General features: G+C 45.5%; 2 protein-coding genes across 2 annotated transcripts in view; both read right to left on the bottom strand.

The window, feature by feature from the left end:
* Nucleotides 1-11,291, bottom strand: part of Rsu1 (Ras suppressor protein 1) — a 171,226-nt gene extending 159,935 nt beyond the window's left edge. Inside the window, exons 1-2 of the mRNA XM_042686296.1 lie at nt 11,154-11,291; nt 10,845-10,960 (exon numbers count right to left, since the gene is read on the bottom strand). Of these exons, the coding sequence (XP_042542230.1) occupies nt 10,845-10,953 (109 nt within the window). The 5' untranslated portion in view covers nt 10,954-10,960; nt 11,154-11,291. The remainder of the gene's footprint in view (nt 1-10,844; nt 10,961-11,153) is intronic.
* A 3,679-nt stretch (nt 11,292-14,970) lies between these two features.
* Cubn (cubilin) overlaps nt 14,971-19,964 on the bottom strand; it is a 233,934-nt gene continuing 228,940 nt past the window's right edge. The window contains exons 65-67 of the mRNA XM_042685932.1: nt 18,707-18,872; nt 17,571-17,806; nt 14,971-16,125 (exon numbers count right to left, since the gene is read on the bottom strand). Of these exons, the coding sequence (XP_042541866.1) occupies nt 16,018-16,125; nt 17,571-17,806; nt 18,707-18,872 (510 nt within the window). The 3' untranslated portion in view covers nt 14,971-16,017. The remainder of the gene's footprint in view (nt 16,126-17,570; nt 17,807-18,706; nt 18,873-19,964) is intronic.

The following is a 19,964-nucleotide window of genomic DNA, read 5'->3' as shown; positions in this document are numbered from 1 at the left end:
GCACGGATGCACACAGACCAAGCAGCAGCGCGTGCATTTGTACAACCAGCCACCGCTGGGAGAGAGTAGCTCGTTTCGAGTCTCCTAAGGCAAGTGGCGCTGTGAGAAAAATACAAAAGCTGTACAAAGTAGAATGGATTATTTACGAGTTCAAAAGCCAAGTTAGGCACTGGTGGCTCATGCCTGTAAACCCAGGAGGCTAAGATCTAGGGATTGTGGTTCAAAGCCAGCCCAGGCAGAAAAAGTCGGTGTGAGACGCTTATCTCCAATGAGATAACCAGAAAACTGGAAGTAGAGCTGTAGCTCAAAGTGATAGAGCACTAGCCTTGAGCAAAAGTGCTCAGAGACAGTGCCCAGGTCATGAGTTCAAGACTCACAGCCAACAAAAATAAGAGACCAAGACCCTCCCTGCCCACTGTCAAAGATGTCTAAGGATGGAAATGGACAACTTGTGACCCATTCCTGGTACCTTGAGACCACAATCACACAACCACATCAGGGTAGGAGGCTTACCAGTGTGTGAATAGCACACCACAGTTCCTGCTCACCAGAAACTATTAAGAATGAACTCCTCGGGCTGGGAAGGTGGCTCAGTGGTAGAGCACTTGCCTTGCATGCTCGAGGCCCTGAGTTCGATTCCTCAGCACCACATAAGAAAAAAGCCGGAAGTGGCACTGTGGCTCAGGTGGTAGAGCCCTAGCCTTGAGCCGAAGAGCTGAGGGACAGCGCCCAGGCCCAGAGTTCAGGCCCCAAGACCAGACCTCCCCTCCCCCCCCCAAAAAAAGAATGAGTTCCCCACCTCACCTTGCTTTACCCTCCCCCTCCAAAACCACCGAGAACAAACTGCTACCAAAATTCCATAGGCGATATTCAACCAGAATTGAATGCATTTCAAAATTACACAACTAACTAGGAAAATGTGTTGACGTACATGTTTTAGTGACTTGACTATTTGGTTCATCTCCAGCCTCTTAAGAGTTGGTTGGGGGTTTGTGGGGGGAGGGGGAGGGAGGGGAAAGAGGGCAGGAGGCTGACAACCTAGAACTCCAGGGACTAGAGCAGAAGGGTCGTAAGTTCTAAACCAGCCTGGGCTATTGAGACTCTGACTCAAAAATTAAAAAAAAAAAAAGTTATCCATTGGATAAAACCAAAATGAACAACAGGAAGTAAACTTTCATGGTGTGTTGTAGTTTCTTCCCCTTCATCCCTCTCTTCCTCTCTTCTCCTCCCCTGTCCTTTTTACCTTCCTTCCTTATTTCTTGTTTCCTTTTTATTTTTTGGGTGCCAGTCCTAGGGCTGGAACTCAGGGCCTGTGTGCTGAGCTTTTTTTGCTCAAGACTAGTGTTCTACACTTAAGTCACAGCCCACTCCAGGTTTTTGGTTTTTTCAGGGGAGGGGGTGTTGTTTGTGCTTCACTGGAAGTAACAGTCTCACAGGCTTTCCTGCATGGGCTGGCTTTGAATCTCAATCATCAGTTCTCAGCTTCCTGAGTAGCTAGGATTATAGATGTGAGTGAGCAGCGCCCAGGTCTTTTTGATTTTTTTTTTTATGATAGGATATCACTATGAAGTCCAGGAATCTGTGAGGCTTCAAACTCTCTAGTTTTGGGACTAAAGCTATGCATAACAGTCAAACTGATCATCTTTAGGTTTCAAATGCAAGGTTCTGTGACAAAGGCCACAAAAACTTGAATGTCACCCTCAGTTCATTTATAGACACTGTATACCGAAGGGAAGCAACTATCACCCAAAAAGCATTTCTATCACCCGAAAGCAAATGGCTCGTGATTTTTTTTTCCCCTAGGACTGAAGCTTGAACTCAGGGCCTCAAGCTCTTGCTCAGGCTTTTCACTCATGGCTGGTTCTCTAGCACTGAGGTCATGTCTCCATTTCTAGCTTTTTAATGGTTATTTGGAGATGAAGAGCCTCTCAGATTTGTCTCAGCCTCCTCTGTGGCTAGGATTATAGTCATGAGCCAGTGGCAGCTTGCCATTCTTTGGTGGCTCTTAGGGTACGAAATGTAATACACCAGAAGAAACCCTCCCTCTTGGGATATTCTAACTGGCTAGCTTATTTTACAACTCCAGGGTCACGCTGTTCAAAATCTGTGCAATTCCCCAGATTACCTTCTTGACAGTAGCACCTTCTGGAGACCACCACAGGGCAAGAATTATCTTGATGGGGTTGGTGGCACGGCTCAGGTAGGAGAGCAACAGCCAATGAGCAAAAGTGTCAGATACTAAGTTCCAGTCTCGGTCTCAGACAACAGCAACAACAATAATAATAATAATAAACTTGAACTTACTACATAGGTAATAAAAATAGCTTTTCCAGTATAGCTAGCTAGTGGGTTAGAAACAGTCCCAGCCTGAGATGACCCTGTTGGCGAGGCTCCATAGGAAGGGGAGTCTGGCCTGGTGTCTACATAGATGCTGACAGATCTGAGTTCTCCATCTCGATTATACACGATTAATATGGCAGCCCATGTCGCCTCCCTGAAGTTATTTCACCCTGGGTAGAAGACTGGAGATCCAGACCTGCGTAAATATGCAGGCTCGGCCCATACTTTAAAATAAAGACGGACAATATAAATATTTGATACCGAAACATAATACAAGTAATGTATTCATCAACACACTCAGAATAGTTTAAGATTTTTCTTTTAAATCTTGTACATGATTTAAAGCTTCAAAACCACTACTGGGGAACTGAAAAGCTTTTCTCTCCCAACTATTTGCTGTGCAGGTTTGGAGACATTTTAGTGGTTAAAGTTCTCAAAATAATTGGTCACTTGAGTGAATTCTACTATTTATGGTGCTAAAGAGACTAGCCACCACAATGAGCTAATTAAATAACTAGATGGTGATCACCAGGAGGGCTGTGAGGATTAAAAGAAGTAATGCAGGCGGGCACCAGTACCTCACACCTGTACTCCTAGCTACTCAGGAGGCTGAGATCTAAAGATCGAGGTTCAAAGCCAGACAGAAATCTTGTGGGACTCTTATCTCCAAGTAACAGCCCAAAAGCCAGAAGTGGAACTGTGGCTCAATGGTAGAGCACCTGATTTGAAGGGGGGGAAAAAAAGTCAAGTAAAAATGAGGCCCTGAATTCGATCCTCATACTGGCATAATCAACCAATCAATCAATCAATCAATTAATCGATCACTAACAGGAAACAAAGTGAAATAATAAAAGGTAATGCATAGAAAAACTTGGCACCGTGGTATATAGCATACCAGTACATAATACACTCTACATACAAAATGCCTGTCCTGGGGCTTGAATTCAGAGCCTAGGCGCTGTCCCTGAGCTTCTAGGCGCTGTCCCTAAGCTGCTTTGGCTCAAGGCTAGCATTCTACCACTTGAGCCACAGTTCTGCTTTCAGCTTTTTCACAGTAGTTTCATTGGTGCTGAGTTTCACATTCTTTCTTGCCCTGATTGGTTTCAAATGGTGATCCTCAGTTCTCTGCCTCCTGAGTAGCTAGGATTACAAGCGTGAACCACTAGTGCCCAGCTTATATAATAATATTCTTTGATAGTACAATTATATTCTAATATCCTTCGATCTTTCTAACACAGGGCACACACTTGTAGAATGTACACATATAGTAAAGAAGTGGCTCTTATGTGGCTTGAAAAACTTAATAGGAAAATGTACAAAGCCACAATTCATATACTGCAGTGGAAAATCATGTTACCGTTTGCTGGTTCACAGTATGTCCTGAAAAACTGAGACCCTAAATACTCCTAGTGAACTCTCCTATGTGATTTGCCTTTCATTTGGTCCAACTATAAGCTACTTGGAGTCCAAAAGAATAATGAATAGAGATGCAGAGAAATGCACGGAAACAAAACAGAGCTCCAGGTCAGGGACAAGCAGTACTGCTCGGACCCCGTCCAGTGTCTGAGGTTCATTCTGTCTTCTCACAAACCTGCATTTCTCCCTCTCAAGAGTTTCCCATACCTTCCTGCATGAAGCATCTTAAGCTAATGTTCAAAGTCAGAAAACAGAAGAAATGAATAAGCGGTATTAAAACAATCTTACATGTAATCATCAAATCCACATAAGATGAACAGTTTCTTGGGAAACTAAAGAAAGGAGCAGGCTGGGCAGACGCGTCTCACTTGGTGATGATGTGGCCTCCAGGTTTTCTCCCATAGTTAGCACTGGGCAAGAGTCCTTTCACCCCCAGTCTCCAAGACAATGGGCTAGCCCAAGGCTGCATTTTGACTACCGCAAGGTCTGAAAAAAAATGAATGCCCTGGGCTACAGCAGACCTGCCCCAGATCCCTCTGGAAATCGCCAGTCCTTTCTCAGCAAGGCTAGGATGCCACCACATGGCACAGAGTTACAAAGGGTAGCTGTCACACACACACCATGGGCAAACTCTGATGCGGGCGGCCAAGAGGACCAATGGGCCGAGGCCAGAGATGATGTGTATCACAGTGTGGCAGCATGACACCGCACACACTTCCCGCAGCAGGCCTGAGCACGCGTGGTGCAAGCTATGATTCCCCAGTTCCTCCATGTATGACTGGATTTGAAAGCAGGGCCTTGGAGGAGCTGCTGAAGTCAGGAACTTAAGAAAGTAAAGCCATTTTCCTTCATGGCTTTACCAATATCCAAAACAAAATGCTATTGAACACGATTAAGCATCACACACTAATGAAAGCTGTGTAAACTGGACCAGAGGATAGAATTCCATTCTATCCCTTTCCTTCCTCCCTCTCTTCCTCCCTTCCCTCCTTCCTTCCTTCCTTCCTAACTCCCTCTCTTCTTCCTTCTCTCTCTCCCTCCCTCCCTTCCCTCCATTCCTTTTTATTTGTATGTTTGGTTTTTATGTGGGGGAGACAGTCCTGGGACCTGAATTCAGAGCGTGGGTGCTGTATCTGAGCTTCTTTTGCTCAAAGCAAGCACTCTACCACAGCTCCACTTCTGGCTTACTGGAAATAGGTGTCTCAGGCTGTCAGGTTGGTTTTGAACTGCGATCCTCAGATCTCAGCCTCCTGAGTAGCTAGGATTACAGGCATGAGCCATTGGCACCTGGTTATATTTGTTTGTTATGTTTTGCTGGTTTGACTTGGTTTGGCACTAAGGAAACCAAAAGAATTCAGGGCTTCAAACCTATTCAGCAGGCCTTCTATGACTTGAGCTATGCCCCGCAATCCTTTTTCCTTTTGTTATTTTTCTAACCGGGTTTCATGGGTTTTTCCCAAGCCAGCCTCAAACCTCGATTCTTCCCATCTCTGCTGCCTATGTAGCTGGGATCACATCCACTTACCACCATGCCCCCCTTATTTGTGTACATGGAGTCTTGCTAACTTTTTTATTGCCCGGTCTACCTTGAACTGAGTCTCCTGAACTCCACCTCCTGCACAGCTGGGATTACAAGGGTGAACCACCACACCCAGCCCTCATCTTTCATTTAAAAGTACACTGGCTGATGAGCAACTCTCTGCCCAGGAGCCTGGTGCAAGGCAGTTGTGACCATGGGCAATGTTTCCATGCTCTGATCAGCGTGATTGTGAGATGAGTGCAGTGTCTCTCCTGGTGAGCCACACAGGCGATGTACAATAAAACAGATGAGTCCCATGCTGAGGAAAAGGGGGGAAAGCATGAAAGAGGAAGCGAGCACTGGGTGGCAGTAGAGCCGGCATTAATGAGATGCTGCCTTTGGTCTCCTCAGGAATCCTTAGCAAAACACAGGCACAACACTGCCCTCTACTGGTTACACACGCTATCGGGAAAGACTTGCTCCTCTCAGCCCTGTGTCTGCAGGCTTGGGAAAAGCAAACAGAAATCAAGCCATGAATTCTGGCAAGTCAAAAAAAGAAGCAAGAAGGCTTCAGAAGAGACGATATCACCTCCAGTGTTTGCTGCATAACCGTGGGTCTCATGTACTTCTTCAAGAAACTTTCCCAAAGCACCACACCAGATATAAGGGGCACAGAAGAGACTCTTATGTATACAACGTTGGAAGGGGGTAGTAGACTAAAATGTAGATTATTGAGATGCTTCACTAGAAGAGACAGATAAGTAATTTGGACTTTCTTTCTTTCTTCCTTTTTTTTTTGCCAGTCCTGGGGCTTGAACTCAAGACCTGGGCACTGTCCCTGAGTTTCTTTTACTCAAGAGCTACCCCTTGAGCCATAGCACCACTTCTGGCTTTTTCTTTGTATGTGGTACTGAGGAATTGAACCCAGAGCTTCATGCATGCTAGGCAAGCACTCTACTACTAAGCCACATTTCCAGCGCCATCATTCAGTCTTTCAACAAACACTGACAAGGTGTGTGGGTGAGCTGGAAAGAAAGGGGAAAGGGGCTTTCCAAGGCGGCGTGGATAACATAAAGGTGGGCACACTAATTGCAAATGCACTTTTTTTTTTTTTTGTCTGTCGTGGGGCTTGAACTCTGGGCCTGGGCGCTGTCCCTGAGCTCTTCAGCTCAAGGCGAGCGCTCTACCACTTGAGCCACAGTGCCACTTCCGGTTTTCTAGTGATTTATTGGAGATAAAGAGTCTCTCGGACTTTCCTGCCTGGGCTGGCTTTGAACCTCAATCCTCAGATCTCAGCCTCCTGAGTAGCTAGGATTACAGGCGTGAGCCACCAGTGCCCAGCTGCAAATGCACTTTTAATGCTATAGCTAAAATCACATTCTTCCCAGCTTTTGTTTGTTTGTGTTTTTTGATAACAGTCCAGCAACTTGAACTCAAGGCTTGAGTGCTGTCCTTGAGCTCTTATGCACAAGGTTAGCACTTTACAACTGAGAACCATAGCCACACTTCTGGCTGTGTAGTAGTTAATTACACTTAAGAGTCTCACAGACTTTCCTGCCTGGGCTAGCTTTGAATGGTAATCCTCAGAACTCAGCCTCCTAAGTAGCTAGGATTACAGGCCTGAGCCACCAGCACCCTGCTCTTCCCAGTTTTTCAACCCTTCCTCCCACCTTCCTATCTGGCCCCATCCCATGCATTCCTCACAGAGAGACAGATTCCAGCCCAACAGGGCTTGGAAACAAACAGCCCCTCTCAGCATCCCGTGGCTATACGTGTGGTGACAATTTTCTATACAACTCCTTTGCTAGCTAGTTGTTTTTCCTTTTGAAGACATATCTGAAAGGTGTGTTCATCTAACCTGAAGAGAACAGTGATAGATGAAGGCGTGGCCACTTCTGGAAGAGATTACCAAGCCACAGAAGATGTGACCAAAGGAAATGACAGCCCGGCACCTGACTACCCCCAGAATTCTTCACCTCCATGTAACATGAACACAGGAGCTTCTAGAAGCAACTTCATCAACCAAGGAAAACACAGCTGCTGCTTGGGGAAGCTTCTGCAGTGAAATCTCTTTCATAAAAACAAAATCGGCACTCTTGCTCTTGGAAACTTTGAGCAGAGAATATATATGCAGATGACACAGCACAGAGAAAAGAATGATTTGAAAATTAAAAGTGGAACACATTTCAAAAACATGGCTATCTAAATCAATTAGAACCTTAGGCAAAAGGGCTGAATGATTCACCTTCTAACAAGCAACATATAAAACACCAATACGTGACTCAGTATCATAAACCACATTAAATTCTGGATGCAGGTAACTGATTCTGCTGGAACTGGTTGCATTAAGTAGAGATTTATATTAATAGTTAACATTTGGGGCTGGGAATGTGGCTTAGTGGTAGAGTGCTTGTCTTGCACGCATGAAGCCCTGGGTTCGATTCCTTAGTACCACATACACAGAAAAAGCCAGGAGTGGTGCCATGGATCAAGTGGTAAGAGTGCCAGCCTTGAGCACAGAGAGGCTCAGGAACAAAGCCCAAGCCCTGAGTTCAAGCCCCAGGACTGGCTAACATTTCATTGCATCTCTCACTAAGCCAGTCCTCCCAGTGGTATTTTTATTCCTATTTGATGACGAGGAATTTAAGGCTCAGAGAAGTCAAGTAGCTTGTCCAATGTGACACAGTGGCTATGAGATACTTTCTCCCACTCCAAGGTACTGCTTTAAGCTCCTCACACACAGGACCTGAGTATCCTTAGGATGTCATGGAGCTGACAAAAGTCTCTCTGTCTGGCATCTGACTCTAGCCCAAGGAGAAAAGAAAGCTCATCGAGAAGACTGTGGTATGTACACTGAAATGTCGCTAAAAGCTCACCTACATGAGCTTGAGCCTAACCACCTAGAAGGCTGAGACCTGAGGACTGGGGTTCAAAGCCAGCCCTCACAGACAAATCGAAGAGACTCTTATCCCCAATTAAGTAGCAAAAAGCCAGAAGTGGAGGTATGGCTCAAAGTGGTAGATAGAGCATCGTCCTTGAGCAGAAAAAGCTAAACAAAGACATGAGGTCCTGAGTTCAAGCCCTAGTACCAGCACACACATATACATACACACACACACACACACACACACACACACACACACACACACACACACACACACACACACACACACACGGTAACCTACTATATCTAAGAAAGTCCAGGGGCTGGGAAGGTAGCTCAGTGGTAGAGCGCTTGCCTTGCATGCATGAGGCCCTGGGTTCGATTCCTCAGCACCACATAAGCAAAAAGAAAAAAAGCCAGAAGTAGCACTGTGGCTCAAATGGTAGAGCGCTAGCCTTGAGCTGAAGAGCTGAGGGACAGCGCCCAGGCCCAGAGTTCAGGCCCCATGACCAGACCCAAAAAAAATAAATAAATAAAGAATTCCAGTGCTCTGTTGATAAGACTCAACTCTCATAAGCAGAAAGACAGGTATTTCACATGCTTCAAAGAAATACAAAACCTCTGTCCTTATCTTCAAAGCTAAATTTCTGTTTAGCTTCTGAGAAATTAAGACAATGAAAGCGAAGCTTGAGACTGAAGAAATGGTCATTCTCAGTAGGTGGGAATTCATCATTCCCTGTGTCTCCACAGGATAATACAAAAAACTACAAGGCTGCAACTGAAATTGTGTAAATAAAGGAATAAGAGGGGTCTTACATCACATTATTCATGTAACCATATCAAATGTTTCAAAACATATACACTGAACATTATATGCACAGCTGGTTGATGAGCCCAAGTGAAGGAATGGGCTTCTGAAGAAAGTTCTAGAACCCTGAAGACTGCAAGAAGCCCAGAGGCCAAGGAGACAGCAGAATGCAGCCCTCCATGGACCAATACTACAGAACCAGAGGAGATTCACTTCTGCTGAACTTCTAAGGAAATACTGATTCTCTTCCTCTGCTATTTCTCTGGGAAAACTTCAGCGTGAGCTTGCTTTTTACCACACAGTGTTATAACGGAAACATCTCTACCAGAAAGCAAGTGGCTATCTTTTCTTCTCTAAAATGGGCCATGTCATTTCAGAGATAATGGAACAGAACTGAAATAGCTTGTAAATATTATATGGAGTCACTTCTTCCAAGACTAAGTAGAAAGCAAACTCTGTTCTTCAAGCAAACTCTGTTCTAGCCTGTGAGGAAGAGTGCTACTGGCAAGATCCTGTATTGAGCATGGCAGGGATGGGAAACCAAATTCAACAAGGAATTTCAAAGTACTGACATATGGACAGCCAGAAGTGTGTAAAAGCAGAGTCCAAACTAAACTTGCCTTAACCTGAAAAAAAATGCTGTATTTCCATGCTGCATTGTACTTACAAAGTGTTTTTTTTTTCCAATATTGGAATTAGCTGTGAAATAAAAAAAAATCAACAATCACAAAAATGTGGATTTTTGGCTTCTTAAAATTTTAGTCTGGCAACATTAGATGAATATCCACACCTGGTGAAGACTGTTGGGCCCTGAGTTGTAGGGAGACAGACTTCTTACAGAGGACCGACTGTTGCCACCTGTACAAATAATCTGGAGTCTGGAATTCCTGATTACAAGAAGGGAAACACAATAAAATGGGTGGCACCTGAATACTGAAACTGAAGGGAAGATGGCAAAGCTTGGAGCACCAGAAAGAGTTAACGATAAAGGTCCAGAAATAGTCAACAAGCTATGAATTGTGTGTGTGCGTGCACGCGTGTTGTGCACACAGCACAGACACAGGCCCTGGAGCTTGAACTCAGGGCCTGGGCACTGTCCCTGAGCTTTTTTGCTCAAGGCTAGTATTCTACTACTTTGAGCGGCAGCTCCACTTCCAGTTTTTGGTGGACAATTGGAGATCAGAGTCTCCTGGACTTTCATGCCTGGCCTAGCGTTAAACAGATCTCAGCCTCCTGGGTAGCTGGGATGATAGCCGGCAGCCACCAGTGAGAGCCAGGCGCAAAGATATGCTTCAAACATTGCAAGCCCAAGAATTCCCATTAGTCACACAGCTCTCAAGATACCATTTTCGTTCGTGGACCAAGGCCAGAAGAGGAGAAAAGGGGAAGGATTCAAAAAATAAACTTCCCAAATTAAAGTGATAAAGTGGCTAGGAGATAAAGCGTGTGGGAAATCCACCCAGATGGCATGAAGTTCTCCCAAAACGCCAAGGAGGGAGAGGAACAACTCTGTGTGTGATTCCTTTCCCTTCAAAAACAAACAAAACACTAAATTTACTTATGATCTGGAAAGAAGTGCACAGAGAGGCGTGGATTCAGCACGGGCATCTGTGCGCACAGTGCATGTGGCTGAGCTGGGGGGGTCCCCCGGGGTGGAGGATAATCCGATCCTCGACGCCCAGGATGGTTGTCCAGTTGCAACAGAACAAATGGTGGTGCACAGCAAACTTTCCGCAGGAAGGTCCCGCCGGGGGAGGGAGGAGGATCTGCAGAGGGCGGGATGTCAAGCAGACCCCTGTCGACCCCGGACACCCTCGCCAGCACCCCGAGGAGGGCAGGGCCGGGCAGGGCAGAGCAGGCCCTGGGGGTGAACTTACACAAGCCGTGGACGTCCAGCATGTTGGAGATGCCCCGGTCGCTCATGTCCACTTCCGGCTGGTTCTTCTCCCGGCTCTCCTCCACCAACTTTTTCAGAGACTTGGACATGTTTGTTCTGGAGCAAACGACAACAGAGCCCGTGGGCGATGAGGGGCGGGTGGGCGCCGGGACGCGGACCCGGGGTGCCCCGGGGGGTGTCACCTCCCACTCGGGTGCTGAGAGCCGGGACTGAGCGCGGGCTCTCCGGGCACAGCCCGGCAGGGGCCGGGGCGCAGGGCAAAGCCGGGTGCACCGCCACCCACACTTACCGCGGAGGCTGGGCGTGGGGAGTCCTCGGGGTTCACGCTCGGGTGACAAGCGAACGCACCCCGACAGGGATCCTAAACCAGGAACACGCCCTGTCCCAGCGCCCGCTCTGCGCAGGCGCACTCGCCTCCCAGCGCCACGCCACTCCCGCTCCCGACACTTCCCAAATTAGGAGAACCGTGTACTAGACCGGGCTCCCGCGCGCAGCCCCACCCATTGAAGAAAAATGTGGCTTTCTCCTCCCTCTCCTAAAGGCTGACCAATCGTATCCGTTTATTGACCTCACCACTCCGCCCCGTCCTCGGTTTTGAGGGACTGATTGGATGGAAGTTTACGCGTGCGTACTAGCTTTAGCGCATGCCCAGTGAGTTGGTGGAAGGGCATTGTTGTGTGGGCGGAAGCAGGGAATCTGGGGCACTAGTGCTGGGAAGGGTGTGGTAACTGGAGGGCTGGTAGTTGGGATGGAGGCCCTGAGAAATCTAGAAGTAAATCGCTACCAGTGTCCTACTTCTTTCTTTCCAGTCTCACCTGACAGAAGTTACAACTCGTCTCTGCAGACATTCCTATGTCAGCCCTGGCTGGAGCTTGCAGCCTGTATTATGAGCACCTGATGAGAGGAGCTGGTGCCTCTGGCTGGGTTTGGGGTTTGGAGTTTGGGGTTTGGGTTTGGTCCGGTTTGATTTTGTACCTGACCTTTTGGGTTTGAGCAACTGGTATTCCCCTCCCCCCCCCCCCCGGGCCTAAAAGATACAAGAAAGACCTGAGCATTCTTAGAAAGCATGGATCCCTTCCATCCATCCATGACATTTGGATGTGCATCTTAAGTAGGGAGCCATCAGCCCAGCCAGGATTCCTTCTTCTTCTTTTCTTGTTTCAGGTGAATTACTTGAAAATGTACTAAGCCCACTTCCATTTTTCTATATTTGAAAATGATCATTACAATCCTCAAACACCCTAAAAATCATTGCCACTATCACAGAAGGCTAGAGCCTCTTGTAGAGATTTCGCCTCGCTCTCTCTCACTCTCTCTCCCTCTCTCTCATTTGCCCCCTCTCTCCCTTTCTATGTCTCTCTCCCTCCCCCTTTCTCCATCTCCTTCTCCCTTTCTCTCTCCCCCTCTCTCCCTCTCTTCTCTCTCTCCCTCTCTCCATCTCTTTGCCTCTCTTCCTCTCCCTCTTTCCCTCTTCCTCATTCTCTCCCCCCCCCCATTATGTTTTCAACTTTATGTAATATTGGCACTGCTTGCTTCAATTCCATAGGTGCACTTGCTGGATAGCCTCAGAACCTCCCCCGTAGAGAACCACACCTCTCAGTGTCAGGGGCTCTTAAGATGCCGTTGTTCAGATGGCATGAAGTGAGCACAAGTCACCTCTGGTTTCAAGAGCTGCATCCTGTTATACTTGCTTTTAGACAAAATTCCCAAGTCGTTCATGTTGTCAAACTTTTTGCATATTCTGAACCTTGACAATTCATTTCTAAATGAAAAGGCAAAATCTTGCATGTACCCCTAATTACATGCTGTTCCCAGGTGTTTGATGGTGCTATTCATTACATCCCACTATGTTTTTCAGTTCAATGTCATCCATAAAGTTGACATATCTATTCATAGTATATAAATAATCAAAGTAGAAATGTTTTGTTTTGTTTTTTTGGGTCCGTTCATGGGGCCTGAACTCTGGGCCTGGGCGCTGTCCCTCAGCTCTTCAGATCAAGGCTAGCACTCTACCACTTGAGCCACAGCACCACTTCCGGCTTTTTTCTTTTTGCTTATGTGGTGCTGAGGAATCGAACCCAGGGCCTCATGCATGCAAGGCAAGTGCTCTACCACTGAGCCACCTTCCCAGCCCCAAAGCAGAAATGTTGAAGGTGAGAATATATCATGTTTTAAATTTGTTTTGTCAGTACAGGGGGGTTGAACTCAGTATCTTATGCTTGCTAGGCAGGTACAGAGCCCAGCTCTTTGTAACTGTACTTATCAGATAGGGTCTTACTTTTTGCCCAAGTTGGTCTAGAATTGCAATCCTCCTGATCTCTGCTTCCCAAGTAAAAGGGATGACAGATATGTACCATGATTCCCAGAGGAGATTATCCAGTATTCCACTAGAGCGTGACAAAACAATGTTATACAGACCTTTCATTTAGTGAGTCTCCTGTGCTTAGTAAGTCTTCACTTGGCATATCTAACATAAAGCATGAATCTCTCCTGTGGTATCTGTTTTCTCTGGAGCTTGCTTGAACTCAGGGTTTCCTGCTTGCTAGACAGGCATTCCAGCATGTAAGACAGGCTCTAAGGCCAAGACTTCTGTCCTACTAGAGACAGTGGAAAGTTTATGAAAGCCTTGGATTTTCTTGTGCAAAAGAATCTGAGCATTCCTTCACTTAGATGCATGTCTGGCAACTTCAGAGATAACATACTATTGAATGTCCCAATTCTTCCTAAATAGCATCTGATATTACTTAACTTGGTATGTTGTGTTGCAAAACTAAAAATAGACAGAGGTGATGCTCTATGGAAACTCTGTCCCCTTGGGGACAAATGCACACATTGGGGTTTGTCTCACTTATGCAAGCAACTTCAACACCCTGTGACTGAGAAACAGTACCCCTGTATTAAAGGCCAAGTGGGTATGTGCAGTCATTTCCTCTGAGCTACTTTCTTTTTTTATACTTGAAAGTGAATGTGATTTTCTTAGGTAAAGGTGCTGTCACTATTTAACCTGAATAGAAATACCCAGAAGTGCGTGTTAAGACTGCGACGTATTTCTGAAGACATCGCTTCTCTGAGAATTTGATTCTCCAAATACATGCACATGAGAGCATGTCCCCTCCATATTTATATCTTGAACATCAGTTGGAAGTTATTTTTAGAGGTTTTATCAAAGAACACACTTGGGGATTTTCCTCAAGATGAATTAACTGAAATGAAAAAAAAAAAAAAAAAACTGGTTTCCACCTAGAGTTTGTTTTTTGTTTTTGATTTTGTGTTTGATTTTTTGTTTTGGAGGTAGCATTTTGACTGGTAGTAGAATTGTCAATGTTCTGGTCTTGTTACTGGCTTATTTAGTGATGTAAGTCAACAGGTAAAAGGATCTCTCCTTTTATTGGAAATTCACCTATTGGAAATCATTCCCAAATTATTCTGGAAATTTGGAGGACATTAAGTAACCAGTCCATGAGATCGCTCTGTAGTATCTTTTCAGTGTTTTGCAGATCTATGTTATTCCAATACAAAAAGGGTTTTAAGGTGATGTAAAAATGCTACTCACTGAATGCTCATCTGCAGAGGATTCAAAGCAAAGCAAGCAATAGAAAGTGGAAGCTGTGGCCCACTGAGTGGAGGAATGGAGAGACTACGTGGTTTAAAGACTGGTGCAGAATCCTAGAAACTGGTTGGGCTCTAAATGAGGTATGTGGAAACTAGCATGCACGCAGTAGCATTTTGGTGATATGGGTCATTCCATGCAATGGCCAGGAGAAGACAGGAAAGTGTAGAGGTAAGCCCCAATGCATTGTGGGGAGTAGGGCTTATGTTTGGTTGGGGGGAAGGAATATGAGGGGTGGGTCGTGTGGGCTCGGTGTGGGGAGAACATACTAAATTTACTTTAAGAACAGATGGGTCTCTGTCCACTTCAGCAATTCTAGAAGCCATTGCGTAGAACTGCTGTCATCCTTGCCTCCATGATGCTCTTCATCCTGGGTGTCTATTGATAGCCACAGAAAGCACAACATAATCTCATCTTCCTAGCTACCTATCGCTTGCCACCTATCACGGTTCATGGGCTGATTCACACAAAATGGACGTGACAGCAAGACTGCAGCGATGTTTGTCAGACATTTTATTTATCCATCCCTTTACAGCTTAACCCTCAAAAGGAACTTGAGAACTGCCCTTGAAGAACAGAATGTAATAAGCAGAGACTGGGCTGGGAATGTGGCTTAGTGATAGAGTGCTTGCCTAGCATGCATGAGGCCCTGGGTTCGATTCCTCAGTATCACATACACAGGAAAAAAATAATAATTGAAAAAGTAAGCAGAGACTAAACGTACACAACTAATACAATAGAGATTTTAAAAAAGGTAAGCTTGGGAGTGTAGCATGAGCAAGGCCCTGTGACTACTCAATCACACACACACACATACATACACACACACACATATACACAACCTAATGTGACAAATTGGCTATCAGATGATAAAACTTCCTATGAAAGCCAAAAATAGGAGAAGAATTTCCTGCTTATGATAGATTTGAGCTGAAATGTCAACAGTAGACATGCAAGAAAAAAGAGAAAGAAAAAGGTCTTTAGTGTGGAGAATGTGGAAGGAAAAGCCCCACACAAAGAGAAAAGGGAATGTTCTAGGGTTATAGGAGTTCATGATACAGAGTACCAAGAGTGGGGAAATGGACACAACGGACTCCAGTGAGAAGGCTCCTCGTGGCCAAGAAGAAGTCCATGGGAAAGACAGCGAGTGACTGCCACATACATACAACATTAACAATCCAATGATGTTTATTTCCCCAATTTGGCATCCCTGGTGAAAATAAGACATCTATTGTATCATTAACTGTTTTTTTTTTTAATGACAACCGTTTAAGAATTTTTTTAAAAAAAATTGCAGTTGAAAACTTAGAAAGTAAGGAGACCATGCACAGCCAGGCTCAAAGGAGTCAGACCCAGCATTGCAGGCAAGCCTCGTGTGCCAGCTGATGGTGTGAGCGCTGATTCCGTGAGCGGTGACCGGCAGCAGCCTTGCTCCAGGTCTTGGGCAGGGCTCCACGGCCAGGGTGGCGGAGTTCTGTCCAGTGTGGTGCCCGATGGCTCTGAGGGTCAGTCCAAGCAAGGAGCAAACCTATGTCTTTCCCCCTCAGCTTTGCCACCTGAGCCGGAATGAGGATGGACGTGTGGCGTACTCAGCATGGAACTTTATGAAGACTCGATTTGAGGAAGCCACGAACGGAGCTATGCTCGTGTCCTAAAATAGAGGGGGGGGGGGGGAGGTGTAAGTCACGCTGTCCTAAATTTTAAACATTTTTACTAAACAGGGTAGTATAGTTAACAATATATACTGCATAAGGAATCTCTGTAGAATGTACAGTGAAGCTGAACATATTTCTAGAAGTAACCTTGCCAGGAATTAATGTAGAATAAAGGCTGTGGGAAATGATGGGGGGGGGGGGGGGCAGCGTGGAAGGTTGAAGGCCATCTGGTCTCTTTTTGGAATAATGAAAATATCCTGTTCATTTTTTTTCTTTTTTGGCAGGGTGGGGGGGGGGTCAATTGTGGGGTTGAACTCAGAGCTCAAAGCTAGTGCTCTACCATATTGGCCCACAGCTCCACTTCCGGTTTTCTGGTGGTTAACTGGAGATAAGAGTCTCATGGACTTTCCTCCCCAGGCTGGCTTTGAACTGAGATCCTGCATGAGTAGCTAGGATTACAGACTTGAACTACCAGTGCCAACCTTTAAAAAAAAAAATTTATTCTGATCTACATTCTGATAGTGCTGAAAAAGGAATCACTTTCCATCTGTATCATCCTTGACCGTGTTGGTCAGAAGGCCTGAGTGACCTCTGGCCAGCCACATTCAGCCAACAGCTCCCCCAGGAAAGTGATGGTTTTACAAAATGAGAGGGTAGAAAGGGCATGCACCCACAATCCTGCATGAGTGTCAGGGTCTTACTTGATGTTTAAGGACCTATCAGAACTTTGCAAAAACAATCAAACTGCTAGCCACTGTTTCTTCAACGAACTTTCAGAAACAGTAGATGAAAGGCATCCAGGTGTCCAAATTTTCTACGGTTCTGTTCTGTGTATCTACAAGTGAGTATAAGTATTCAACTATGGGTGATGAGGTGAGATCACACAAAGAGGTTTTTTTTTTTTTTTTTAATCTATATCTTACCGCCCTTAGACATTCTGACCAGAAGGTTTAGGTTTTCATGAGAACGGGAAGCTCCTAATGCTAAGTAACTCCGTAGGTGATGGATCCCTAAGGCAGCCTACAATTGGATTAGTCGTAATTTAACACACTTACACTAGGTGGCGCACGTGCTCCCAGCAGAGAAAGTGAGAAACTAGATTTGCTTAAGGCTTTGTAGTTTTGGCGGGGGGAGAGGAGGTTTAGTCGTGGGGCCTGAACTCTGGGCCTGGGTGCTGTCCCTCAGATCTTCAGCTCAAGGCTAGTACTCTACCACTTGAGCCACAGCGCCACTTCCGGCTTTTTTCTGCTTATGTGGTGCTGAGGAATCGAACCCAGGGCCTCATGCATGCGAGGCAAGCGCTCTACCACTGAGCCACCTTCCCAGCCCCCAAAGGGTTTGTAATTTTTGTACATTGCAAGTATCTGCCTTTAGAATTCCATAGGACGTGAGTATCATTGTTTAAAACCAACAAGTGTGTATTGAAAAAGGCTGTACTCACGGCTCCACAGTATGGCCCAAAGGGTGGCGAGTTTACATCAGGTCCATTGTAGAGGATGAGATAGTTCTGGATACAGTTTCCTGGGTCGTCGATGATGACGGGGTCAAAGCTGATGGTGAGGGGCCTTCCAGAAGGAGCAAAGACAGTCCATTCGCAGTGAGTGTTGTTGGGATATGTGCTAGGAAAGCCAGGGCTGGTGAGCAAACCAGCATCTCCATAAAGAGTCCCCCCACAGCCTGCAAGGAAATGATGGATGGTCACCAGCTTGATCGGAGAACACTGAATGCATACAACTGGATGGACACACTACCTTTTGCCATGAGACTGCTTTTCCTGTCCCTAGTGGCTGAGACTCTGCAAGAAACACAGAGGCAGCCTCCTGCTCTCCTTCCTTCTCTGGACTGCGCTCTTGTTCATGGCCCCTACCCACTCTGTCCCTGCCTATCATGGCTGTCCCCACAGCTGTCTTTTGCAAACTGTAGACACAGAAAGGAAACACAGGTGGGAGATGAGCTATCTACCGGACAGACTAGATTCTCTTCTACCAATTTTATTTTACAGTTTTTTTCAGATGTCTGGGGACATTTTCATAAATGTGCTCTTCCTCTCTTGGGTTAAAGCTATTGCCATGACTAAAATGCCCTTTAGTTATTGAAGAAATAGTCAACCAAAATAGGTCTTTACTTCCCTAGACTGCCAATTCTCAGGGCTGCCCAGAAAGCACAGGGAGATACTCAGTAGTTGTCAGAGAACTACTCTGGCTGACTAGATCAAAAGCCTGACAAAATAGAATTTATATAAGAATTCTAAATTCTTTAGACCTTAGATATATATATATATATAAATATATATATACATATACATACAAAAATATGTATATACACACACACATATGTATACTGTGCTCAAGGCGAGCACTCTACCACTTGAGCCCCAGTATCAGTCCCAGCTTTTTTGGTGGTTAAGTGGAGAGAAAAGTCACAAACTTTCCTTCCTAGACTGGCTTTGAACAGTAATCCTCAAATCTCAACCTCCTGAGTTGCCAGGATTACAGGCCTGAGTCACGGGCACCTGGAGAGAAACCTTTCATCTTTCCTACCACCATCACATCCAATAACTGAGTGTGAGTGTCTCACCGGAGGGTGATGAGGTCCAGAGGATTTCATAGCCATGGTTAGAAATGTCGCTGTTGCTCTTAAATCGCAGATACAGTTTATTCCGATGAGAGAAGACAGGGTTCGGCACTAGGGTTCCACAATACTTGCCGATTAATGGCGAGCTGTTGTCACCTCCGTTTCTTATCTGCAAACAATGAGTTCCTTAATTATTGTGCTCGTATTAAATATATAACTTCTTCCACTTAGCATAGCTGCACATTAAGGGAACTTGGGTGGCTTTTGCTTACGCTTTGTGTTTTTATGTAGTTAATAATGAAAGATTTTCTAAAACTATATGCTGAAGTCACCAGCTCTTGGAAAGGGAGAAATGGTCACAATGTAGATCAACAACCATTTGCATCCAACAATATTGAATAACTTATAACAATCAAAGCACCAAGGACATGTTTGTGTGTTGTTTTGTGGCCTGTTCTGGGGCTTGAACTCAGGGTCTGGGTGCTATCCCTGAGCCTCTTTGTGCTCAAGGCTCTACCCCTTTAACACAGCGCTACTTCTAGGCTTTTCTGAGTAGTTCATTGGAGATAAGAGTCTCCTCGACCTTCCTGCCCGGGCTGGCTTTAAAACCATGATCCTCAGATCTCAGCCTCCTGAATAGCTAGGATTACAGGCATGAGCCACCAGCACACAGCTCAAGGACATGTCTTAATATAGTAATGTGCTAAGATCCTACCATCTTTGCTTTGGAGGAAACTTTTAAAAAGACTAAAAAGTAAGTTCTAGAAATGTAGAGGAGGCAATATTGATCAGTACACTTTGTAGTATGTGTGTGTATGTTTTGCTTAAATGAAAAATATAAAGTGGCAATACACAATGCATTACACAAAGTTCAAGACAAGGGGGTGTTCTGTGTGGAAGAAGGAAACACTGCGATAAATTGGTACAATTTCTGACTATTGTTTTCCCATTCCATCTCCCAGCCTTACAACAGGAAAAAGTTGGCTAGAGGGTAGATAAGCACCCTAGTCAGTTCCAGTTCGGTCCCCCAGCCTGGGTCCTTCTTACTGTGCTTCTCTGTACCCCCGAGAGCGGCCTGATGACTGCAGGCAGTGCACAAATGGAACACATTACTACCGATCTGTGCTGCTTCCCTTTGTTTACGAACTCTGAGCAATTCCCCCCATGCCTTTGTGAAGCCTCGCTTTAAAAGTTTAAGCCACAGAGGTGCTCTGGGAACAGTGTTCCTCTTGCAGGGCTGGACTAGGCTGGAGAGATTCCT

This window comes from Dipodomys spectabilis, unplaced genomic scaffold, assembly GCF_019054845.1.
Source record: "Dipodomys spectabilis isolate Male_0828 unplaced genomic scaffold, ASM1905484v1 ptg000096l, whole genome shotgun sequence".
Classification (NCBI taxonomy): Eukaryota; Metazoa; Chordata; class Mammalia; order Rodentia; family Heteromyidae; genus Dipodomys; species Dipodomys spectabilis.
This window is presented reverse-complemented; position numbering and strand designations above follow the sequence as displayed.